The sequence below is a fragment of the Heloderma suspectum genome, chromosome 1 (assembly GCF_057233095.1).
Source record: "Heloderma suspectum isolate Gila_16-S chromosome 1, 16-S_ref, whole genome shotgun sequence".
Taxonomy (NCBI): Eukaryota; Metazoa; Chordata; class Lepidosauria; order Squamata; family Helodermatidae; genus Heloderma; species Heloderma suspectum.
Genome location: NC_139458.1, coordinates 291146584 through 291173953, shown reverse-complemented (window position 1 = coordinate 291173953; position 27370 = coordinate 291146584). Strand labels below are relative to the sequence as shown.

The 27370-nt window shown below is 39.6% G+C and overlaps 1 protein-coding gene across 7 annotated transcripts in view; it reads right to left on the bottom strand.

The window, feature by feature from the left end:
* PHF3 (PHD finger protein 3) overlaps positions 1–27370 on the bottom strand; it is an 84151-nt gene that overhangs the window by 38342 nt on the left and 18439 nt on the right. For 4 of the 7 annotated variants that reach the window (XM_084826870.1, XM_084826865.1, XM_084826866.1 and 1 more), the window contains 7 exons: positions 22471–22626; positions 19748–21572; positions 7969–8284; positions 4294–4480; positions 2956–3109; positions 2718–2874; positions 1234–1350 (listed from right to left, as the gene is read on the bottom strand). In XM_084826870.1, the coding sequence (XP_084682996.1) occupies positions 1234–1350; positions 2718–2874; positions 2956–3109; positions 4294–4480; positions 7969–8284; positions 19748–21572; positions 22471–22606 (2892 nt within the window). In that variant the 5' untranslated portion in view covers positions 22607–22626. Of the gene's footprint in view, positions 1–1233; positions 1351–2717; positions 2875–2955; positions 3110–4293; positions 4481–7968; positions 8285–19747; positions 21573–22470; positions 22627–22892; positions 22964–27370 lie in introns of all 7 variants that reach the window. The other 3 variants (XM_084826868.1, XM_084826871.1, XM_084826869.1) reach the window with 1 other exon arrangement.

Below are 27370 nucleotides of genomic sequence, written 5' to 3'. Positions count from 1 at the left end.
AGTTTATTTTTCCCATATAAACTTGGAGGTAGGCAGATATTCACTCCTTTGAGACAAAGTAAAAGCTCAAGAAGTTACAGTTCAAACTTGGTATCTGCCACAGACACTGGTGACTCAACTCTCAGCAGGATCTACCCACACACATGCACACCACTACCTTGCCAAAAGCATACCTTAATTTTTCCCCTGGAAAACATTCACTTCTATAGGAAAAAATAAAGGCATGTAACTTAGTGATACTACTAAAAAGAGGAAACCATCTGCTCCCAGCCTCCAACACATGTTGGCCTGGCCTCCACTGATAGCTGAGGGTGGGGAGAGATCTGAAATAACTGTGTGAACAGGGCACACAAGTATATACTGCACCTATTTTCCCTAGGAATCTTTGCCATCTTTACAAGCCTGCCCATCAATTAAGAGCATCTTGCTAGAAAAATAAGATTTGCCCATCACAAACCTTCCTAGCAGTCATATGAATGATAATTTTAGATCAATTAAATTCATATTTGCTAAAACCCTTTTGCTCTAAGCCGTTTTTGATAAGCACATATAAATTCACACTCATTTAAAACATTATCCCTTATTTAAAACGCACACACCGTGGCTGATGTCTGAAGAAAGAAACTATTAGACCTCAGACAGCACAGATTATGGGGAGGTGGTTGTGGGTCACCATCTACAACCATCACCTTGGTGGCAGAACTAGGGCTTTTATTCTATGGGAAGAGGCTGTAGCTTAGTGGTAGAGCACATACTTTGCATGCACGAGGTCCCAGGTTCAATCCCCAGGTAGGGCTGGAAAAACTGCAGCCTAAAACCCTGGAGAGGTGCTGCCAATCAGTGTGGACAATACTGGGTTAGATGGAACAATGGACTGACTCAGTGTAAGGCAGCTTCCTACATTCTTTTTATACTCAGCACATAAAATTTTCACTCATCTACACACACTGTGACTCTGAAGACACATTCCAGCAGTGCAATCTGTATTCACCCCTGGGAAGTACAACCATTTTAGCGACCAGATGATGTTGTTTAACTTGTGAACAAACCACATTTTAAAGTACAAAATCCCGAAATTGGTAGGAACATTCATCAAACAACCTTAGTTCCTTTGCAATCTCAGACTAAATTTTAAACTCAGAATCCACAGAGAATGTAACACCTTCTTTGAAATTTAAATAAATTACCACCAGGAAATAGGTGACCTATTAAGTATTTATAGATAAGCCATACGTGTCTGTTTTCTCTTTTCCTCCATGCAGCTAATTCTTTGGAAGCCAGTTCTTCTGGGCTCATTCTTATGAGATGGTCTGGAGTAACTTCACCTTTCAATACTCTTTTAAATAGTATCTGGAAGAGCAACAGGTAATTAGTTATAGGTAACAACCCAAACACCTACAAGCTTTTAATGCAGATTCAATCATAAAAGCAAGAATGCTAGATATTTCAATCCCACCTGTATGTAACTTCTGAAAAATTGCCCTCTCTATGTGCCCTACAGCAGGCTTTCCCAACCTGGTGCCCTCCAGATGTTTTGGACTTCAACTCCCATCATCCCCAGCCAGTGTGGCCACTTGAAAAGAATGATGGGAGTTATAATCCAAAACAACTGGAGAGCATCAGGCTGAGAAAGGCTGCTCTACAGAAATTCTATACCAATACAGATACTCTACAGTTAGCTTTAGTGGCTTTGGTGGCTCTATTAAATTGGTATGCTGTTTCTCAAAGCAAAGATAGAATCAAATGTTTTAATATAGTTAATGTTTTTAGAAGTAATGATGTCTAAGCAATCTAAAAGGTTTGAGTTTTCAATGGTACTATTTTTTGAACACTACTGGTTGAAAAAAATGAAATTTCCCCCAGCCCCCCCCCCCCCCCCAGCCCCCAGATTTGGGGGAGTGTTGATTTCTCTTTCTTGCCTATTTAATTTGAGCAGAGACATAGCTTCTTTGTACTCCAGACAATGGATCTACAGACTGAACTGGATTTTAAACACATTCAGTGTACACAGAGAATGCATATTCTCCATTGTACAACTGAACATACTTGCTGTGGGGGAAATAACCCAGAGTTTTAAGCCATGGTTTGTTCATAGAAATCATAGAATCATAGGGTTGGAAGGGACCTACAAGACCATCAAATCCAACCCCCTGCTCAATGCAGGAAGCCTGATTCAGAGGCGGTCTCCCATCCAAATACTAACCAGGGCTGACCCTGCTTAGCTTCCGAGATCAGGCACATCCAGCCCTTTGCTCGTTAAAGCTCTGGGTTGTTTCCCCTTCAACAATCCAGAGTTCTGGGTTCACATGTCATGCCAAACAACCCAGGAACAAGGCATTCCTTGGTTGTTTTGGAATCCTGATGCAAAGCAGAAGCAGTGAGTGGGTAGGAGGCAGCATGCTCACTTGCTCCTGCAAATCCCTAACAATTCATGGGTTAAACAACCCATGAATTCTTGTTATTTGCAAACCAGGACACTGGCTTACGGGGGCAGGGGGGTGAAGAAGGGGAGAAGTAGAAGAAAAGGAACCATGAGAAGCTAATGCTTCCTAAAGTAATACTCGTTTCCAGAATGGCACAGGTCAGTGAAGCTCCGTTCTGCAAGCTCCACTGATCTGCCCCAATCTAGAAACTAGCGTTTTTCACTTGTTTCTGGGATTGTTTTAGGAAGCGCTAGCATTTGGATACTACCCACAGCTAACAGATGACACCAGTACCTTGTTTTTTGGATCTTTGAGATTGAATATCAAGCTTCTGTACTTATTCTTGTACTTGGAATCAGTATCCCGAAAAAAGGAAAATAGTTCTTTTTCAATCTTAGTTGCAACTTTTGTTGCTCTTTCTTCAGAAATCTTCAATGTAGAGTCTGCAAGCCTGAAAAATACACACATTTTTATTTATTTTTTCCAGTTAACAACCACCGAAACAATAATTTGTTTGGTGCACCATCCATACCTTTTCTCCAAGATTTCTTTAAGTGACTGTCTAACACTTTGCCTTATCTGATCAGCAGAAGGTTTGGATGCAGAGGCAGCAGGTGGGTGTACATTACTGGCTGTTCCTCCTTTCTCTGTTCTCTTTTTCTTGACTTCCTGTTTATCCTGAACACCTACATTAAAATATGGCACAAAGTAGCACTGTTAGATAGCTTCATTAACTTGAATTCAAAAGTTCAGAAGACGTAACGGAAGGGACTGTTATGAAGTTCCCTCTGAAGGAAGATGCAGTGGGGAAGTAATTTTGAATTATCGGATTTTTTTTAACAAAAAGATCAAGGAGGTCTGTTTATCATTTTATTGAAATAAAGAGAGCAATCCTATGGCCACTGGACACTGTCTAGAGAGCCGTAGGATTTTTCGGTTTACTGGCTCTGAGTTTGTGGACAGTGCTCAGAGCCAGGAAACTGCACTTCCCACCTCCACCCCTCGTAGCCGCTGCGGAGAGAACCGCAGCAGCTCTCTCTCCATACTCATAAAACGGAGCGCAGAGATGGCAAAAGGGGGCATTCCCAGGGGCAAGGAGGAGATGATGGAAGCCCTTTTACATTGCTTCCTATGGGGTCTCCAGGCCCATTCCCACCCCCGCTCCAATGCCCCGGCTAGATGTGCAAAATCGTGCGTATAGCCAAGAACGCAGGGTGGGCGGAGCACAGAGAAGACCACCTCCATATTCCGCCTGACCTGCGTAGGATAGTCGCCAGCCTACAACTTCGGAGGCTGGCAACTCACTCAACAGGATTGTGCCCTAAGTCCCTCACTACCTGGAATGAATTGGTTTACGGATAGCCAGCAGATGTAACAACTTGATCCTAAATATGTCAGATTTTTTAAATGGAATTTACTTCAAGGCATGGAAGCTTCAATCACAGCCTCACAGCATGGTTTAGGGAAGGATTCGTTTACAAGATCCTAGTGCTAGCATGATGGGGCAACCTGCCCACTTGTCAACAAAGGGACACAACACCAATAAGCTGTTTGTGGCTTTGCAGATGAAAATCATTCTTCACATTCTTGCATAGCATCCCTTGAACCACAGAGAGCAGCTCTCTGACTAGTCACTGCTTGTAACTCTACAGCTTAAAGTGATCTACATAACCAAGGGGGCAGTTTTCTTAGGTCAGTATGTACACACTTTATTGATTATTCACTTACAACACAGAAAACAATAGTTTAAGAATTCAAATTCCCATTTCTTCATAGGTTTATGCTGCATCATCAACAGCAATATGTAAAATGAATGTATTTCATTCCATGGATTAGTATTGCACTTTAAAACGTTTTTAGTTTTAGTTACCTGATTTTGTTGTACTTTCACTTGAACAAGAAACATTAAGACTGTCTTTATTTAATTTTTCATGTTTGTCTTCAGAAGATCGGCGATGAACTGTAACCATTTGCCCTGTTTTTCTAACAGGAATTTGCTGCCCTTTTTTCATTTCAGAATCTTTGCATTCTGGTAACAATCTACCATCACCCGATTCCTGAAACAAATGTTAACAATAAAAAGAATAATGCTTACAGTCCTTTCACGTAATTCATTTTAACTACATGTGTGTGTGTTTGTGCATAAAACAGACACTTTTTTTTAGTCAAGACAAAAACATCTAGTGAAAATTATGCACACTAAAGTTCCTCTTGAATCAATTGATTATTTCTTTATTTATATCCCATACTTTCAACATAAATGTATGTTCCTAGGGCAGCTAACAACGTAATAAGAAACAATCAATGTAAAATAAAAATAGAAAATAAAATAAAGCATAGAAACTAACACACCAAAATAAATGAGCAACAACTCATTCAAACAGACAGTAAAATCACAACAGAACGTTAACATGAGCAATTCTTAAAAGCCTGGAAAAACAAAAACAAAAACCTTTTTTGCCTGGCATCTAAAACATAGTAACACGAGTGCCCTCCCTAAGAAGGGCATTCCAAAGGGGAGGAGCCACCACTGAAAAATGCTCTCCCTGCACTGTCCTTCATTTACTGAGATCATCTGGAGAAAGGCCTCAGATGACAAGCTCAGTAGATAGGATGATTTCAAACCAAGCAGGCATTGAACTGCAGTATTTAAGACTCAAAGGTAGGTTGACATGACTACTCAGAATACTGTGATTGAGGGAGGGACTAGAAGGTAGAACAGGCCTTATCTCTCCATTTGAGTGGTGTATTTCAAAGGAACACATTTAAAATATCTTTAAAAGATATTTGATAAGCAGCAATTGTAACTGTCACAGGGAATATTTCAATCACATATTAATCTAACTACTTGTGTAGCTGAGGTAGGAATTCTATATAAAGAGAATTCCTGTTTTTAAAGTTACATCTGTTTAAAAAAAAAAAAAGTAACAGGCAGTTGTTGAATCCTGGCAGTCTGCCAGAGCTACTACACACATTGTGCTAGCGGAAATGAATGCTAGAACAATGGGGAGCTAGCATGTGCTAGCGCAACTCCAGAAACTAGCCCAAATTAGCACTTCCAGAACAAAACAAGTCAACGGAGATTCATTCCATGAGTTCCACCGACATGTCCCATTCTGGAAGCACCAGTCTGGGCTAGTTTCCAGTTGTGGTAGTGAGCGCTACTTCCCTGTTGCACTAATGTTAGTTTTTACTAGTGCTGTGGCAGCATTGGATACTGGCCTACATTCTGTTAGTTAAGCAGTAGAGCGGTTGTGATGCTCTTTAGTAAAAAACCAACAAAAGAACAATACTAAGGTGGAGAAAAAGCCACAGATTAACATCTAACATCGCCCATGCAGACTTCTGCTAGACTCCAGTAGCTAGAGCAATGGAACGTTCCCTTCCACTCCTCCTCCTTGTAGCCCCCCTGTCCCACCCCCAAATCTACTCTGGAGGGTCCACCAATCCTCCAGAGCAGATTTTGAGGGGTGCGATGGGTTGGAGGGGGAAGGGGAATCCCCCCTCCCTATTCTGCTGATGGATGTTGTTTTGTTGGCCAGATGCACCAATCAGATTTCATTCAGACATTCAAATTAAGGGAGTATGTTTTTTATTTATTATTTATTATTAAATTTATTAATCGCCCATCTGGCTGGTCACCCAGCCACTCTGGGCGATGTACAACATACAATAAAACAGTTTAAAACAATAAAATTCTACAATAAAAACATTTCCTAAAGTACCCTAACCCACCCCAAATGCCTGCCTGAACAACCACGTTTTTAATGCACGACGGAAGCTCATTAAAGAAGGGGCATGACGGAGTTCCCTAGGGAGGGAATTCCACAGAGTGGGGGCCACCACAGAAAAGGCCCTCTCCCTCATCCCCACCAGTCTAGCTGTCCTGGCTGATGGGACAGAAAGAAGGCCATCCGAGGCTGATCTTGTTAAGCGGCCTGTCTGGTGCTGCTGGAGGTGCTCCTTAAGATAGGCTGGGCCGGAACCATATAGGGTTTTAAAGGTCAAAACCAACACCTTGAATTTGGCCCAGAAAACAACTGGTAACCAGTGCAACTCCTTCAGCACTGGAATGATGTGATCTCGCCGGCGGCTGCCTTTAATCAGGCAAGCCGCCGCATTCTGTACCAGCTGCAGTTTCCGAACTGTCTTCAAGGGTAACCCCACGTAGAGCGCATTACAGTAGTCTAAACGAGAGGAGACCAGGGCATGTACTACCGATGGGAGCAGATGGTCGGGAAGGAAGGGGCGCAGCCGCTGTATCAGATGGAGTTGATACAGCGCTGTCCGGCTCACAGCTGACACCTGAGCCTTCATGGACAGCTGGGAGTCCAAAATGACCCCCAGGCTGCGGACCTGGTCTTTCACAGGTAGCCGTACCCCATTCAACACCAGGTCAACATCCCCCAGCCTCCTCTTGTCTCCCACCAAAAGTACCTCGGCCTTGTCAGGGTTCAGCTTCAGCTTATTCCTCCCCATCCAGCCACTCACCGTCTCCAGACATTTGGACAGGGATTCTACAGCCAACCTTGGTGAAGATTTGAACGAGAGGCAGAGCTGCGTGTCATCCGCATATTGATGACACTGCACCCCAAACCTCCTGATGATAGCCCCCAGCGGCTTCACATAGATGTTAAATAGCATCGGGGAGAGGATGGAACCCTGTGGCACCCCACAAGTGAGTGGCCACGGGTCCGAAACCTCCTCTCCCAGTGCTACCCTCTGGTACCTGCTGGAGAGGAAGGACCGGAACCACCGCAATACAGTGTCCCCAATGCCCAACCCCTCCAGGCGGTCCAGGAGGATACCGTGGTCAACGGTATCAAAAGCCGCTGAGAGGTCGAGGAGAACAAGGAAGGAGCATTCACCCCTATCCAGAGCCCTCCGATACATGTTAATGGCTAATGTATCGAAACACGATATGAATTTTCTGCAGAATCAACTATGTATATATTTAATGTAGATTAAAAGTGCGTTTTCAGTGTTCGGCTATTTTAGAAATTCTTCAAAGTTTCCCTACAGAAATGCATTTCTAAATTTGTAATGTTCCAGCAAAATTATAATTTATCTGTTGTTCATATGCTTATATCAACTGAATCTAACCAGTGGTACACCTAGGGTTGAACATCAGAAATGAAGACCAGGGCCCCGCAGCCCAGGGGTCTCCAAATGACCATCCAGAGAGTGGCAGGTGATGGGGGTAGAAGCAAACAGGTTGGTGTCAGTACCTGGTCCAGCATGGGGATGCCAGGGCCCACTGGGGCTGACGCTGGTCACTGCAGCAACCTTATTTTCTTATTTCTTGCTTAAGGTAAGATGGAATTCGTGGACCACCTTCAGCCTAAATCTAGTTACCACTTCACAACAGACAAATCAATATGCATCACATTTTTTTTTTAAACTCCTATTGTAGATACTAAAGGTCTAGTTTAATTTTTTTTACCATGTCAACGCATTTGAGAGAAAACACTCTTACAAGTTAAATATTAAAATTACTATAGCCTATACAGATTACACATGGTTAAGCAATAATCTCATTTCTTACCCGTTTAAAAATTTTGACCTTGTGCTTCACAGAGTCGTCTCCCTGCTTTGTTTTATTTTGAGGGCACATCAAAGTTTGCTTTGACACTCCAGGCTTCTCACATTCCACTGTTCTACCTTCTCTTGTTGTTTCCAGTTTCACTTGTGCATCCAGCATATTTTGATCAAGTAGATCTGGTTTTTTGTCTTCTTCAGCACAACATTTCACACATACATATTCTTTATCTTCTTCGCCCATTTGTTGTGCTTGAGAAAGACTCAACCCAACACAGTCACCATGAAACCAATCGTCACATCTGCCACAGCCTACCATGAACCTGAAACCAAGGAGAAAAAAATACATTAATTTATTCCAGTCCCCCCCCCCTTATCTTGAATATAAATAGATCATAGCTCAAATGTTCTCTCTCACAGAACAGGTTTTCCTCAGCTTAAGGAATTTCACGTTGAAGATTACATCCACTGCTCCAGCCTTACAACATGGTGTGAGATACCAAGGTTACGCCAAGATGGTTTTTTGTCACCCTAATTCAGGAAGTTTTCATATCAAATCAATTCACTCTGCTTTCAAACATATATACTTAATTTTAAATACAACCAGAAAAGGAAATAAAAGGTAAGTGAAGTTGTCTGTTGGCATCCTCTAAGGGGGATTACTTCTCTTAAAGTATGGAAACAATACAACAGAGGAAGTTAAGCACTATCCAATTGCCATAAATCATCTAAATATTCACAAACGAGGACCCAATTTTGACAACTGGGCACCAACTGACATCTTACATCTTTCAAATATTCAATTTTATCTAGACCATTAACAAGCATAGCCACAGCTGCCACAATAGCTATGACAAATGCATGAAGAAATCCCTAGATCTTTTGTGAAATAGTTCATAATGTCACTGCTACTTCTTCCAGTTTTCCTCATAAATAAAATAAATATTGGCCTTTTCATATATATATTTTCTCAATATTGCAATCTCATAATAGACCTTGGTTGCAATAGAAATCTGAGGGTTATAAAACCTTGAACTTTAAGGTCACCTAAAACAAGAAATAATCAATACTTTCTGCTCTATATGCTTAGTAGTTTAGAAGACAACCCCAAATCTTTATTCTCCACTGGGCATGCAAGGGGCGCGGGAGGGAGATGCCAATTTGTTAATGGATCACCCTTCTTATTTTGAGTTTTCCCTATAAAGATTTAGAAAACAAAATGGAGGCAAAGCATTTGGGCAAAATTTAATGGATAGATAATGCATTCCTATCTTCAAAGTTATCTGCTGGTTCAACCACCACTGACAAGGACCCAGAAAATCATGTTGTCTATAACACTGAGACAAAATTCCCCAGTAGACAACACAAATTAACTTTACGGGTGCTTCATATATGCTTGAGTAACGTTTTTCACAAGCATATTGGTAAATAATTTAAAATGTCCTTAAGATTTGCAAGCTTCAACGTTTGATCATGCTCAAAAAAAATACGAAGGTGAAAGCTCTTTTGCCAAGAGCTCAGTAAGGCAATAACATCAGTACAAATCTGCCATTACAGGCCACAAGCTCAGCCATTATTCTGGTGCTCCAACCAACTAAATCTAATAATTCTAATGGGCATTGCCACAATACAATTTTTTAGCATTAAGGTACAAAAGCCTCAATATCTGTATTACTCTAATCAGGCCAACTTACATTCCTCCATCCACTCATATACCAGCCTGGTTCTGAAAGCATAACAGACTCTAAACAATGCAAAGCAGGAAACCACTCAGAACAAACATACACACACATATACGGCGACTGGGCTTCCTGCCAATATTGACATACTGGCTTTTAATAATCAGCTGTGTGTGTTAAATGTGCCATTAATGATTTCCTTATATTTCATTCAGGAGCAGGAAATATACCCCAGCAATATATATATCGCTCAGACACACTAACTTTTCAGATGTTTCAGATCTCCCAGTCTTTAATTCTAAAACTAGCGCGTGAGATAACAGAAAAGATCATGACATCCCAGCCTATTCCTAAACATTTAGGGTGAAACACAATTGTGTCTACCCACTGACAGAACAGCATCTGCCAGAGCAGATTCCCATTCCATCCTGCAGTGCTCCACCTCCCCTATCCACTGAGGGTTGGGGGACTTTCCAGAGTAGATTTTGGGGTAGGTGGGAGACAGCAGACAGGAGGACAGGAAACGCACACTGCATGAGCATCAGTCCACTCATGCAGCATCGGATGTGGCCAGTTACTTGGTCACAAACGTAGTGATTAGAACTGAGTTCACTGCCAAGCAACAGTGCCCATTATTGTAGTATCAGTCAATTTTCAAAAACTGCCCAGGATAGTCAGAAAAACTCATCCTAGACTAGTAAATGACTTTTTCCTCATGAAGGAATGACCATGACATTGTATATCACAAAGCATTCCCAACAATTATGCTTTAGTATCCCAAAAATGATTGTAGCCTTCTTAAATGACAACATAAAATATGTCTGTTAAGTCCATGAAGATGTTATACTACCAAGGTTCAATCTGCAGCATGCTGGACTGGTCAAATGGAGAACAGTGATATATTAAGTATTGCTGTGAAAACATATGTTTTTATTTGCTTTAGAAATCTAATAGAAATTATAAATGGAATGTCTGAAAGCACATGAAATAAAAATGAAAAAGTCTTCTACGTAGGAATTTAATTAAAAACAAATTAGAAACTGGCAGACAAAAAAAGCTAAACTATCAGCAATGATCATGTATCTCTGATATAAATGCAGCACAGCACTTGCACAGCAGGGAATGTATATATAAAAGGGAAGGCACTCCTTTCCCCACTCCCACCCAAAAACGGTAAGGGAATCTCCCGTCCATATGGGTTTTGGATTATGGCCAATATATTTTGGCTTCAGAACAAAGTTCATATTCTTGAAATATGAGCGATGATTTTTAAATTGAAAAGGGAATGTTTAATATGACTAAGAGCGTACAGAATAGCAATATGGGCTAGCATTTGTTCCATATATTTAACAGTACTGCTCACTCATCTGCCGAGCACACTCAAAAGAAGTTAAAGGTGTTCAAAAGCAATGCTGAACACTTAAGTATGACTGCTGATGAATGAGACAGTGTTCCCAGTCTTGAACAAAAGAAAGCAACTGCTGTAATCTTTCACTTAGGGATGACAGCTGCAATTCTGATTAGGCCACATGATTCTTTAGAAAATCTAGTCTATATTTCATAATCTTTTAAGATCAAGCCTCAAGTGCCTTCTGAACATACTGTTTCATCAAGAATTTTGCCACAGAATAGTAAAAAACCAAGGTATCATCAAGATGGACTCTCTATGGCTGTCTTTAATATTTTATTGATTGTAGAAAAAGCCCAAATGTTGACCGGGACTGTATCAAGGTCATTCCAGAATTATCAGATCCGTACATGGCTTCAGTCAGCAAATTGGTTTCCACACAGTCAAATGCCGATCAGTCATTTCTCTAATTCTTTATAAATAAGCCAGTATTGCAAACTGTGTATACACACCCGACTTGATACTTAACTTTTGTTGAAATTTAACTCTAATTCAGAAAAATAATTTTGTTAAGGTACTGCAGCCTGCTTATGTAAGAATAAAGGGGTTTGTGTTGAGAACTCAATTCTGAACCAATGTATCCATCATTAATAAAAACTCCTGTCTGCAATAAGGACTATTCTTGTCCTAAAGAAATTAAATTTTATAGAACTGTTATTCATTAACAATATTAATAAGCTCACAAATTATATTTATGACTAAATTACCATTAAGGTCAATGATTCTATTCTAAGTATGACTAAGTCTGGACCCAACCCACTGTGATCCAATCCATAAACAGAAACTGATTTGGTAAGCAAACCAATTTATGGCTAAGTTTACTATAGGAAAATTCAACCCTGTAACACGAACATGGTCATTGTTAATATAAAAGCCGATTCCACTAGCTGCACTCAAGTGGAACACAATACTGTGGGGTATATAGTCCTGCAGTTTATGTAGCACTATTTAAATTCTACTGAAACTGAATAAAGGTACTATAGTGTTCCATCCTACATCATTCAAGTGGACTTCCACTCATGCAACAGTACTTCCTCCTCATTTATACCAAACATGCTCTGGAGGACCACCTAAGTCCCCAGAGCAGGGCGGCAGCAGCGGGGGGAGGGGGTATAAGCAGACACAGACACACACACACACACTTGGAACCCTCACTTTACTATATTTAAAAACCCACTGGCTTTTTTAATTGGTTATCGTGATAAACAGGATACCAATGTGAGGAAGGGGGAAATTATGTATGCCAACCATAGAAGCTGTTAAAAAAACTAAAGGTGTTTTCCCAGTAAACCTAAGACAGTATCCAAAATCCACCAGCTCTAAAATCATTGCACTAGCATGTAGGGCCATGAGCACAACTGGAAAGTAGCACTTACTAGTGCAAATCAAAAAACTACCATCTCCAGAATGGGACAAGTCAGCACAGCTCCCTTTCCCAACCTCCCCTGACTTGTCCCATTCTGGAAGCAGTAGTCTAGGGTAATTTCTAGTTGCGCTACCAAGCACCACTTTCCCATTGTGCTAGTGGTTCTTCCTGCTAGCGTAGTAGTAATATTGGATACTGCCCATACACCTTACTTCGCTTTTCTGAAATCATTATAAAACTTTGTCTATTACAGGATGTTTTAGTATCGGCATAACGGATGAAATACAGCTAGTGAGAATGAGGAGCAGTTACTAAGGAATGTTATTTGTCAAAAAAATGTGGAAGCTGTGCCAAATCTCTATACTAGAAGTGTCATTCAGAAAGGGATGAAGAAAGCTTTAAAGGACCAAAGAATTCCTTTCTCATGGCTTTTATAGGTGTGTAACTGCAGTAGTATTCAATATCCTGGCCCACTAATGTTAAAAGCTCTGGCTGTAGTCTGCTTCATAGTCTGATGTCCAAGTGTATTAGCCATGTTGTAAGGCTGGATTAGAAGATGTACAACTGCAACAGAAAGAGAAGAAAATTGTTTTAAAATATTAATGAGGGTAACATTAAATAGCTTTAATAGGCTTTGAATGAAAAACAACATGGTGTAACAACGCACCAATTATACACATTAGTGTTCTTCAGCTCTGTTTAATAAAAGTTCCAAATGCAAGAAGTTACTGTAAGTGGGCAAGGTGAGAGGAATTGAGTGCCTACTGTAAGCATGAGTACAGAAATAGACATGTTTGAATATGGACTCCTTTTCTACACACATATCTCCATCTTACAAATTGGAATCTGATAAGGGAGTGCCTTTAAATATACCAGTGCAATGTCCAGACTATCTTTTTCAAATAAACCATCACTCAAGTGGAATGCTGGAGAACTAAAGCATTTTGCTGGATAGATGAGAACCCCTTCCTAGAGGGAACTTTAAAAAAATACACCAGTCCAAATTCACTTTATTGAAAATACACAGCATTGCTTTAAGATTGCTCTTATAAATTAATCAAGCCAGCTGCACAGAATAGTAATAATACAGGACACTATTCATTTATCACATAGCATAATCATGAACTATAATATTATATTAGTAACATATATACATACAAACAAAAGTAATCCTGCCTTCCCCTTCCCATTTTTCTATGGGAAGGAGGTTCATAGAGGATTTGGGAATATCTATGTGAGATGACAACTGAAATTTCAACTGAATTTTTAAATAAGCAATGGTGCTAAAGCCATTTTCAGATACCCTTTAATATGTCTAAGGTGTGGCTGTACAACAAAATACTTTTCTTTTGCCAACATATGTTAAGATATTTTGTGCACCTTAAATTACATTAGCTAACATCTAGAAAAACCATACCATTTCTGTCCGTATAGACCAAGAAGAGAAGCTAAATTCAAAATCTAATGAAAATAAAGGGCAATGACTATGCCAACATTTTGGAAGTACATTTTGCTAATAATATAACGATAAACTGCCAATCCACCACTGTATACAAAGATGAAATGGAGTAGTTGTTGTGGGCAGGCAATTCCATGGGCGTGTACATCAAGACCTCTGTTCCTACAATAGATTCCATGATCAGGATGCAGTTGTAGGATTTGCTCATAGTCAGGACAACTTGAGCCTCACATTTCAAACCAGTACTAAATGGAAGGAAAATTAGTTATTTTCAGCACAAGTAAAATATAAATGTAGGGCAAGGCTTTGCAAGAAAACCAGACAAGGTATATACTAGTCACATGTGGTGTTGCTCTGAAGACCCCCAAAACTTTCAGATTTTATGTATTTTTCTTTAATAAGGAGGTATATAGTAATTAGCAGGATCAGTGAGGATAACCATTGATTTAAAAGCCGGGTACCTCAAATAAATGAGTTCAAATTAGTATTAAAACAAATATTTGGCAATTATGATTTCCACCGATTTTTCTTCAAAATTTTTACGTTTATGTATGTAGCAAGATAGAGGGCTTATAAAATTAAATGGAAGGCTACACTGGTAGCTATAGAGTATGGTATACCAATACTCTATATGGTAAACCATATAGAATGTAAATGGTATACCAATTAATCATAATGTACCTATTTAATAATAAAAGTTTACCCATGTGTAAGTTTTATATCTGCATCCTATTTAAAAGTAGACTGTAATGTTGCTAGCATAATTCATCACAGATGTAGGCATCTCCAACAAGGCTGGTGGAAGTGAACCTCCCTGCCCTCTCCTCCCCACAGCAGCCTCTCTGCTCATGGAAGATGCCTCCACCCAATTTTGGGGGATCCCAGAGCCATTCAGTACGGTCCCGAACCCTCTCTGCAGTTTTTGGGGGGCTGTAGGGACTGCCGTAGGGAGGAGGGGACAGGTAAGTCCACTTCCAGCAGCCTTGTTGCACCTGCCTAAAAATCTGAATCAAACTCATTTTTCTAGTTCACACACAACTACTTCAAAGAAACAAAGCATTTTTTTCAGCTTCCTAGTGCCACTCTGGTATTCATATGCTTAAAGCGTAATAAAAGTGAAGACTATCTAAACTACTGACATTTTTGGACAGCTGTATTTGTGAAATTTATTATTCTAAATTTAATTATTCACACAATGAAGGCAAACATTGAGACTTGTGTTGTACCACTTTTCTGAGCCTTTCCAATCAATCTGTTGGGTTGTAGGCTGTTTTTACTCTGTTACTGCTGTGTTTTTAATTTTTTAATATATTTGTTTTATTACTGCTTTTATCAGGCTTTATTAGTGATTTGTAAGCTGCTTCAAGTACCATTTTTGGTAGAAAGGTGGGGTTCAAGTCAAATAAATAAATAAATAAACCTAGTTGAATTTTATATATAGATCACCTCTGGAATACTTTGAGTAGCATATAATTGCTTTCAGCAATTGCTGGTGATGAAATAAGGTGCCACTCACAATGCCAATTCTGAAATCTGAATACACTGGATTGACCCAGGCCAAGTTAGTTGCTCTTAGACGCCATTGAAATCAATGGAACGTAACCCATGGCTACATGTCTGCACCGATTTCAATGGGACCTAAGTGCACCTAAGTGCATGCAGTCCTATCTAAACATGCTTACATGAATAGGATTGTGCTCATAATCTGGTCCCAATACAGTGCCTAACACAACTGTACTGCTACAAGAGTGATTTGTTCCCACCCATACTTATTATGACAATAAAAATTATTTATCTATCCACATCATTCTTATTAAAGGTATTTTGAATGCCATGTTATCCACATCAAGAGGCTCTACATGACTAAAGGGTAGCAGAAACCTGCCGCTTATCCCAACGTTGCACCCGCTTATGTGGCTCTGCCTCTGAACGCTGCACATTCAATGAAGGACAAAAAGGAGAGCCCACTGTACTTGTGGAGACTTCTCCACATGACCAGGAGCCCCAATTGCACAGATCTCCCGATTGACCAATTTCCGCTTCAGACGTTCATTCAATGCCCACAACTCTGTGGGTGGGGGGAGCAATGTCACCCTGCTACCGTTTAATCACATGAAGCTCCTTCATGTGGAAAACAAGTGAAGGGGGTTAAAGGGCAGAAGCATCAACACCTTCCCTGTCCTCCTCCCTGCAGCCCCTGAAAATAAGACTCTGGAGGCTCCTTCAACCAAAACAGAGCACATTTTGAGACTGCTCAGGGGGCTGCTGAGGGTGGGGGGAGGGAGAATCCCCCTCCTCTTGGTTCCACAGACCGCAGCAGTTCCGTTAGTGGAAAAACTGCATTAGATGTAACCATATTGTTTGTAACCATATCGTTAAGTAGTCACTGAAATCCCTAGTACAACAGTAGTGTTTTGATTTAGAATGGAGACTGAAAGGAAACTGAAGCCAACTGGGTTAAAAAAAATAGCTGTTTATAAAGGACATTTATTCAGGGACTATTACTGCAAATGTAATAGAGTACTAAATGCACTTTTTCCAAAACCCAGTTATTAGGTGAAAGCCTATAGATCATAGGCAGTATCCTATACTGCTGCTCTGCCTCCACTAGTTTCTGCTGCACTAGCAGAACGGACCAGTATTGCAACAGGAACTAGTGCTTCCTAAAATAAGCATGTAAATTAGCAGATATGTTTCCAGAATAGGGCAGGTCTGTTAGCTTCACTGCCCTGCCCTGATCCGTTCCGGAAATTAGCACTGCAGCTAATTTCTGGTTGTTTCAGGAACCATTAGCTCCTGTTGCTAATATTATGGATATTGCCCCATAAGTGGAACTAGCTCCTTTTCTAATTTCAAAAGAAATGAATAAGTAAATTATAGAAGACACAATGGAAAACTAAATAACGTCAACAGTTGCAAGTATGTTTCAAAGAATATGTTTTTATATATGGCAGTTTCTTTTCACTCATATTTGTGGGAAGCAGAAGATTCCCCAGACGACTACACAGTTAAGCTTCATTGTAAAAACACCATATTGCCCCTTCTTTTAAGCAAACTTGGCTTTTGCTTAACAAACCAAACACATATTGCTTCATAAATGCTATTTGAATGTTTCCCTACTCCACATATAAAACATCACCCAACAATGAAGAGATTGGGCCAAATTCCTTTATGCAAAGCTCATACATACTCATCAGACCTACCTGGAAAGCAGGTTTCAATATTGCCTTATCTCTCCCCACCACATTTAAATTCCAGCTTAATTTTCCTACACTCCGAAGTCATTTCTGCTTATTACATCCCAAATTAGATGGAGAGGTCTTCAAATTATGTTTGTAAAGGCAGAGATTATTTTTACATTATGAAGTCAGAAGATGATTTTTCTACGAGTGTCAAGACCATAGCAGAACACATTATAAAAAGCTAGTAAATTGAGATAATGTTTTTCTGTAAGTTGCAAAAACCAACAGCTTTTTTCCACTTGAGTTTCAGTGAGTGCTTGGAAATATTTCATTCATTAAAGTAAGGATAAAAGGTTTCAGATGAAGCTAGACAAGATGCAACAGACCTCTTTGTATACATTTGGACCTACCCCAATTATTACATATAAAGAGCGGTCCAACTTTAAAAGCAAAAAGAGATGTGCAGGTGAAGATAGCTAAACCCTCTCTTCCCACCCATAGCTTACTTCCCCACAATTCAAAACTCAACCTCCTTTTTCTCCTTCAGCCAGGCTCCAATAAGGAAAGGAACCCAACTAGGACAAAGTATGTGGGTTCACAGAGTGCAAGAAGATATTCCATGACAGGGAAAGGAGGATTCAATTCTATTCTTTCACTCAGCGTTTTTGTTCTTCAGATCATCACCACCCCAACCCCTAATTTGTATGAGATTGGGCAGACCTAGGGATTAAACAAATGGCCTGCCACCATCAGATCTTGCTTGAACTTCAAAGGCATGTTGTAGATATAACACTCCTGATCTAACCATGGTTAAGAGACTGGAAACTTTACGTCTGCACTAGGACTCCAGGGTATGACCAAGATATGGCCAAGTACTTTAACATGTAGTGGGTTACTGATATTTGAATAAATAGGAATCTGAGGCCTGGTTCACACATAACTCTTACCTATGGTTTATTTAAATCATGGTTTGTTGCTCTACGCAGGGCTTGTCTGGAAGATAATCGAATACACAATGGTTTGTTTTCTCAGTCACTCGTTTGTTTGCTTCCTTCCTCCTTTGCCTGCTCCTTCCCTTTATCCCAACTACCTTTCCAGCACTGCAATACTGGCATATAAAGAGGCTGGGTTTTTTACTACTCTTGCCCACTGCCTCTGTAGCCTGGCAAAACAACCCATAAACCCATGATTCTGCATTCACACATAACGACAACCCATGGTTTAAACAACCTACAGTTCACAACCCAACACCAAAACCTCTTTGTGCAGTTTTCATGGTTAACAACCCATTGTTAACCCATAGTTCTGGGATGGCACATTAATGACAACCCATGATTCAACAATCAATGATTAATTAAATTAGCCATGGTTAATTAAACCATGGCTTATCATTACATGTCTCAAAGACACACAAAAAATCCTCCAATGTTTTCAATGTATCTCATTTCTAACATCAAAAATTAAGGATCCATGAGCAGAATGTGGATTTTAATTTGACAGCAGTGATTTGGTAATCTGTTTCTAAAAATGCATTAGTAACATTACAACTGAATATAACACCTGACAATTTGGAAAATATTCAAATCTGTAAATAAATAATTATTTTCAGGTGACTACTTGTAAGGGGGAATCTGTCTCATGCACAATATCTTAACAGTTTCCCCCATTAATATTTAAACAATGCAATGAAGATTATGCCATTGAGTCATCATGTTTTAAAATATCTACACGTATTCCAATAAAAATAATTTAAGTAAGGTTTTGCATTTCTTTGAACATAAGATTTTAAAACCACATCAAGCGCATTTTATCTCCTGATCAAATATTTCAGTTTAACTACCTTCAGGTACAGGAAAAGAAAAACATCTGTTGAGATACTTATATAGTAGCCATCCCCAGTAGGGGCCACTTCAGATGTTTTGCCCTACAACTCCCACCATCCCTGACACTGGCTATGCTGGCTGGAAATGATGGGAGTTGCAGGACAAAACATCTGATGGGACCAGGTTGGAGAAGCCTGTTATAAACCATTTTGCTTACTAAATATAAAACATACATATTAATTTGAACTCAATCAGTTTAGAAAATCAGAAAACATTCCAATCAATGTTTTCCTGAAAACCTGTCCCAGCAAAAAGTACATAATTCCACAAAACAAACACCATGGTCATTATCCAAAAAAAGACCATTTATGATCTGTGAGAGTAGTATTCAGAGATTTTTGCCACTGCAGCTCCCACAATAGCCAGTTAAAGCTGAACAATGGTTGGCATTATCTTTTGGAAGAGCTGTAGAAGGAAGAACTGCAGAGAAAGCTCTTCCTGTATGCCTGGTTTACTAGGCTGCACTCTGAAGTACATATACAAGGAAGTATGTTCCATAGAACTCAGCAGGATTTACTTCAGAGTAAGTATCATCGTGTCAAACTATTTCACTGGTGTAAGCAGTTCACTTTAATTCCAGCTCATGACCATTTTGTTTACTCTGATTTCTTTTCTACAAGTGTAGCTAAGGGATATTCTGATTGATGCCAAAATGCAATATTACAGATATCAGAACTACTTTAAGGAGTCCTTTTGCGTTTCATTTGAAAAAGATAGTCTGGATCCTAGACTGTAGGACATAAGAAGCATATTTTGGATTACAGAAATGTTTTAAGAAGAAACAAACGCGCGCACGCACACGCACACACCTGTTGCCATGTGGCTTTCTGCAAAACCCACACTGCTTACTAGGTACCCAGAGACTTTTGCTTTCACTGGGAGACAGGTGTTCCAAACTCTCTCGTTTTATAGTAGAAATATTATCTGGAATGAACAGTGGTGGCTCATCAACTGAAAGACTTTTGCTGCTTCTCCTCTGACGAGGCTGAAGACTCTTTTCTAATTTTCTTAGTTTCAGCTTTTCTTTTTCATCCTCTTTCAAATAATCCACAGTTGCTCCTGTGGAATCTTTTTTCCCTCCTTCTTCCTTAATGCAATTATTTGTTTTGAGAAGTTGGTGTTTCTGCAGCTGCTTCTGATTGTGGTGTGGCAATTGCCCTAGTTTGGGATGTATCAGTCCTGACACCAAGTGCGTAGTTTCTTTTGAACCAGCATGACGGCTGGAGAACTTGTCGCTCACTCGATCTGTTGACAACTTCCGTACCTGTGCTGGTATTTGGACCCGTGGGATGTTTTTCCCCAATACATGAGGCTGCTTCTTTAGGACTGCTCCAGAGTCACAGCTCTGGACCTTAACATCCTTATCTGTGTGTTTTTTCTTAACTTTCACTAGCTTATGAAAATGCTGGAGATCCTCCTGCTCTTCTGCATGACGTTTCAGACTTACTGAAGAGTGACTGTGAACACCTGGAAGAACTTGTGTTTTAGTATGTACTTCTTGGTTTATGGAAGTTATTTTTTGTTGGCCAGCTGTAATTTTATTTTGCTTAGACTTGGCATGTTTGGCCTTCACATTTTTTACACATTTTGATGAAATGGTGGAATGCCCATCTTCTTGCAATCCCTGTGTCTCATGTTCTGCCACTTTTACATTGTCAGCCTCCTGATGTACAGCTTGGACTGGAATGTCCTGAACTGTATCATCTTCTAAAGTATTTGTTTCTGATTTGGAAGAAGTGGAATCAATGCTTTTTGAATCAGCCTGATCAAGATCCTTGCTACCCAAAGGAGGATCAACTTTCAACTCAGCCTTTTTAGGATCATCTAAAGGCTCTTGCTTATCTTCTTCCAGGCAGCTAATTTTATGAGCAGCGTCCACACTAGCTTGTAAGCTTGAGCTGCTTTCAGGTTTTCCATCTACAAAGTTGGACTGAACTGTAAGAGTTTCATGAATTTCACTTACATTCTCATAAGCTCGAGTAACAAATGGAATATCAGCCATTCCAGTTCCCCTGCTTTTATCATCCATCTTAGTTTCATTCAGCTCTTCCTCTGTTTTATGGTCTGCCTTTTCTCCCGAAGGTATTTCAGATGTAAATTTATTCACCACAGTCTCATCCCCTTCCTTTTTAAGTATATTGCTACTTTTTACTGTATTAGCTTCAACATAAGCAGAAGCTGCCAACCCTGCTCCAACACTACCACATTCACTTTCTACACCTTCTGACCCACTTTCCATTTCTTTAGTTTGGGAACTGGTCCCTGGTAATTGAGAAGAATGCTGTTCTTCATGAGATGCTTCCTCTATTTTTGCCTGATTAGGAATTTCATGTTCACTATCTGCTTTCACTTCATTGGAATCTGTACAACATGCAACCCATTCTGAATTGCCTGAAGGTGGTGGTGATGGTTCTATTGCCTCTTCTTGCTGGCAGGATTCATTATTAGTGTGCTCAACCTCATTCAAATGTTCTTGGGTATTACTATCTTCCCGTTTAATCTGTCCTTTATCTTGCTGCTTCAGTCCTCCCTTTTGGGCAGATCCAGTCTTTACAGCTGATTTCTTTGTGGTAACAGATGGTGAAGCATTTGAACGCTTGGCTAGTGTACTCTGCCTCAGACTCCGTACTGGTTCTGTTAAAAGAAAAATAAGGCTATTAGTTTATTTTTCAGAGGATGAATACTAACCTAACAAAACAAGCTTATTCGTATAATTTAACACTGTGTAAAAAAGTTGCTAAATCTATCACATGTTGGTCTTAAACATGTATTCAAGTTAGGATATGGATAGTTTGTTCATAAAATACTAAACACAGTATCTCTGCAAGTTATGAACAGGAATCAAGAAGTTAGGCTCTTGAAGTTTTTCAGTCACTGAAACAAGAACACTACAAAATCTTACATCATAATCTTTATATTAAACAAATGGAGCTTTTTGTGCTGCTTTTAAAAATCTCTAGCAGTTTGAAATTACACATCTTTTCTGAAATAAACACAGTTACTGTTCATTTTACATTTACACATATATTTGTAAAGAAATAAAATAGTACTATAGCTTCATTTCCCAGATATTAACAATTTCAAAGCTGAACAGGAAAAAAATTGCTGTCTCCATATTACTCCTCTTTGAGGTGCTGCCAAGAATGCTATCCTGCCACTGGTTATGCACAGCTGACTTCAATGGGAGTTGGTTCTGTCTGATTAAGGAAGCACAGGATTACTGCAAAACAGAACATTTCAAGGAAATAGCCAATAAGGCCAGTAGCTTCCTTACACACTAATAATTCCTCAAAATTCTGTAAAGAATGTTGAAGTCAAATAATAACTCACTTGCATTTAATATATGAATTCAAAGCATTTGTAAGTAAGAAGTTATAAACCCAAGAAGATATAAGATATAGAATTATATTTTGATATTTGAATGGATTCACTCAACAATGGATCAAGATTCTCAGCCACACACAAGTATCCCACAGTAAGCAAAGAGCACAGAATATCCACCTATATATGTGTACTTCCTCTGAACAATTACCTTGTGTCATTAAACGTGGAGATTTTCTTGGTGATTTGACTGAAGTCCCATCCATTTGGTCCCTCAAATTCCTGCTAGCTGAAAGGTCATCTTCATCAATGGTACCTCGGGCAGTTTCCTTAACTCCTTCATCCATAATATCATCAAGTCCAACAACTAAAAAATAAAGAAAAAACTCCTAAACCTTAAAACTATCTATTAAGGCAGCAGTTTCATAAAAGTAGCTGAGAGACTTCAAGACCAGCTAAAAGAAAATGATGGGTAATGGGGGTAGGGGTTAAAAAAAAGATTAAAAGCATGATTAGGAAGCATGATATACACATTTCCCACAAGGTAGGTAAAACAAGTGGTTATCCAGAGCAGTATATTTCTCATACATGGTCCTTGAGAAAGAGAGTCATAGCCACTTTTAATGGACTCACATTTTATTGATTTGCCACAGGAAGTTCTCAGTCCTTAAAGGATCAGCTGTCCCCTCACTGTCCCTTCCCACCTAAGAGAAAGAGAATTTAACAATGGAAAGAGCTGATCCAAACGTGACAATCTCCTTTTTTATATATAATTTTAGTAGTTTGTCTTTAGACTTTAAATCTCGAACATGTTAGTCTGCATCTGCAGCTTGGTAACTGTTAATAGAGAATTCACCTGTTAAACTTCCAGCTAGAGTTGAAGAACCACCGCTTAAGGCTGCAGTCCTATGCACACTTAACTGGAGTATGCCCCATTGGACTCAGTGGAATTTACCTCCATGTAAACATGCTCAGGCTTCATGTCACATTGCTAGCCCTCACTACGGCAAGTTCACAGGTGAAGTGTGCAAGTGAGACCTGCACAACTTGTGATCTGCCAGACTAAACAGTCCACCTGCCAAGTGTTTGACATTCCCTTGGTTTTGCAATTCCAGTCAGGCAGTAAAGACATCAGATTTAGAGATACCTGGTGAGCTAGGAGTAATGGAGGCCTGATATATATCATCAATAATGTATGCAGTTTGCGTGTTTATTATGATTCAAGTACACAGGCCACAGCCAATGGACTTAGATTTATCTGTATAGAAAAGAATATTGAGCATAAAGAAGCCCTAACCTCTGGAAGACCAATAAGCAGGCAACATAACTCTATACCAGCTGCTATCTTCAATTCTTCCACATAACAGGGTAGATTGATTTTAAATCAATGATTTAAATAAGTCTTCCCCAACCTGGGGTCTCTCCAGATATGTTGGACTACAACTCCCATAATAACCTAGGGCAGTTATGGAAGTTGTAGTCCAACAGATCTGGAAGGCATCAGGTTGGGGAAAGCGCATTTAAATCATGATTTAAGTTTAAGATTTAAGAAAAAGGCCCATTTTAATCTTGAAATTTTTGATTTAAATCACGTCCCATTGAAAATTCCTCATGTATTTCCTAAACAATGGAACAAATCAGTCCACTAAATCATGTAAATTTATATCTAAGTAAGGTAGTATATGAACTATATATGAGATTTTTGGTTTTGTTTTTTAAGGCAACTTGATTTTTACTAATTTTAGAACATGTTACAGCAGCCTTCCCTAACCTAGTGCCCTCCAAGTATTTTAGACTACAACTCCCAGCATCCATGACCATTGGTCATGCTGGTTCAGGATGATGGGAGTTGAAGGCCCAAATATCTGGAGGGCACCAAATTGGGGAAGGCTGCATTACAGAATATTCTTGATTATATGGGAAATTTTATGGAAATGCCGGGGCTAAATCCAACATAATGTAAGGAAACTTTCTCTTCCACATCTGGAGTTTTCCTTCCACTACTCCCCCCTGCACTCCCCCACATGTTACCCAAATCTACTCTGGAGATTCTCCCAACCCTCTGGAGCAGCCTGGGGGACATATGGGGGGGTTGCAGGGGGGCGACAAAATCTGCTCTGCCATCTGTGTCTGTTCTGCTGGAGGAAGGAACAATTGGATACAAGCCACTATGTTTGGCAGGTAGAATGTAAATATTCATATTTGAGAAAAGATCAAATGTATTCTTCATATATATATAATGAACACCTTCTTTTAACTCAAGCACACTCCGGGAGAGAGTGGAGGACAGGAAGGCCTGGCATGCTATGGTCCATGGGGTCACAAAGAGTCGGACATGACTTAACAACTGAACAACAACCATCTGATAGGAAGCACTGATTCAGTTTAGAGATTTACTGTAGGGCTAATATACTTAAAATCAGATATAATATTAACCACAAGCTTAGGATTTACAATACTTTTAAAAAAGTAAGAAATCCAATTTAAATAGAAAAGCATCATTTTTATCTACTGACATAGAATAAGAACTAAATACAGTGTTCTAAAAATAGAAAACCACTCTACTGTGATAAAAACAAACCACTCATTGTTATCATAGTTAGAGGGGCCTTGTAGGCTGCCTAGTCTGACCCCCTGCTGAATGCAGGAAACCCAGAGCAACAGATGGCTTTCCAGACACTGCCTGAAGACCTCCAGCAAGGGAAAGCCAGCTGCCCGCTCCCCCACCCCGTCCCTCCAACACTCACATGGAGAGAAATTGGTTCCAATGGTAATGCTCTCAACATAAAGAAGAGCTAATGTTCAGCCATAATCTACCCTCTATCTAATTAAGCCCATTACATCTAGTCTTGCCCTCTGGGGCACCAGAGAACAAATCTTGCACTCTATGTGAAAGCCCTTCAGTTATTCGAAGAGTGCTATCATGCCCCCTGTGCCTCAGTCTTCACTTTGCCAGGCTAAACATACTCAGTGTCTTCAACCTTTCCTCACAGGACTTGTTTTCTACGCTATTGACCATCTCAACCTGTTCCAATATGTCTATATTTCTTTTAAAGTGTAACATCTAAACCTGGACATAGTACTCCAGAGGTGGTCTGGCTGGCACAGAATACAACGGAACTATTACTTCCTGTGACTTGAAAAACTATGGTTTCATTAATGCAGCTCAAATCCACATTAGCCTTTTTTGCAGCCACATCATACTCATAACTCATGTTCAGCTTGCTCTGAACTTCACTTTTGTCTGTTGAATTTTATTTTGATCCTAATTTTCCATTCTACCAAGGTCATTTTGAATGTTACTCCTGTCTTCCCAGTTTTGTGTCATCCACAATTTGGTAAGGACTTCTCCACCCCTTCATCAATGTCACTGATAAAACACTGAACAGTACCAGACCCTGTCAGGGACCTGCTGCATCCCACTCAAAACCTCCCACCAGTTTGATGAAAAGCCTCTGATAAGCACTCTTTGAGTATGGTTTCCCACACAGCTGTGGATCCACCTGATCATCATCATCATACAGCCTGCATTTAACCAGTTTGCTAACCAAACTATCATGGGGAATTTTGTCAAATACTTTGCTGGAATTAAGGTACACTGCATCGACATCATTCCCATAAACTACTAAGCTGATCAAAGAAAAGTTAAATTAGTCTGTCAATAATAAATCCTGCCAAAGCTATGCTTGCTTCTACTAATTTCTACACAATCAAAATCCATACAAATTAACTCCTTTATAATCTAGTACCTTCACTGGTATCAAAGTTGGCTAGACCAATTGGTCTATAGGTTCCCAGGTACTCTTTTCTTTCTTGAAGACTGGAGCAAAATTTCTTGTCTCCAATCCTGTGGCACCTCACTGATCTCCAGGATTTCTCAAAGATCATAGAGGTTCTGAGAGTACATAAGCAAGTTCCTCTAGAGTTACTAAAGTACCTCAGGATGTAATTTTACCTGGTCCCAAAAACTCATTTAAGGTAGCAAAGTATCTCCTGTTACACTGCTTATGCAAGGTTGCATACAGTTCCCATTTTGGAAGAAGATGCCTTTTTCTTTGTCACCCATTAACACTGCACCATTTTTACTAATGCAAAGCAGCACCATTTTTTTCTCCTACTTTTAATATATCTGAAAAAGCCGGAGGAGGGGGGGCAATTTTAGCATCCCTTGCCAGACTCGGCTGCTTCTGAGGTTTAGCTTTCCTGACACTGTCTCTACAACTCTGGCTTACTCATCTTTACTTGCCTTTGGTGACCTGTTATTCCTTCTATTTCTCACATGAGCCCCCTTTTTTTTAATTTTCAGCTTACCGCTAAGCTTGTGTGCAGCCATTCTGGCTTTTTCAGATGTCTCCTATTTTCTCTCACACACTGGAACTGTTTGTGACTTTAGTAACTCATTCTTGGGCTCCATTTGTCATCATTGCTAGTACATTCCCATAGAAAGAATAAATTCTGTTTTTAAATGGCACAATCAAAATGCTCTGTTTACCGTGTGCTCTTATCCTTCTATGTTTCTTTTCCCACCTGGTTTGTTATTTTTAGAGAACTCAGCTACATAGTATACAAAATCTAAGCGTGGTGAAAAAGGAAACACATCCAAAACACACTAAAGAATCCATTTACAAAATGCTCACAAGCTAATCAATTATTATTTTTTATTTGAATCCTTCTCCACATTTTCCTCCCCTACAGGACAGAACATTATAGGAGGAGATAGTGTGAACACTTCCATAAGCACCCATAAGAAAATCTGTTTCACTTCAGCATCTACTTACATATGCTGGGACTTCACAATTTTGTTTAACATAGTTAATAGTCAGTATTTGCTTGCAAAGCTAATCACGCAATATCCTTTTTTGCCTCTATCTACTCTAAAATAAGGACTTTTGGAAAACATCTCTATACTTGCCTTCATATGAGGTCATTTCTTTTCACAAACTTTTATATGGCAAAAAAAAATTAAATGCAGTATTCCTGTTAGTCACTTCCTTGGGCAAATCAATCCTTCTGAGCAAGTGACTTCCAAGAGCCATTGCTGCAGCTGCTCAGTAACACCTATGTGCATGCATGCTGATAAAATTTGGGGGAAATTAATACATGTTTTGTAA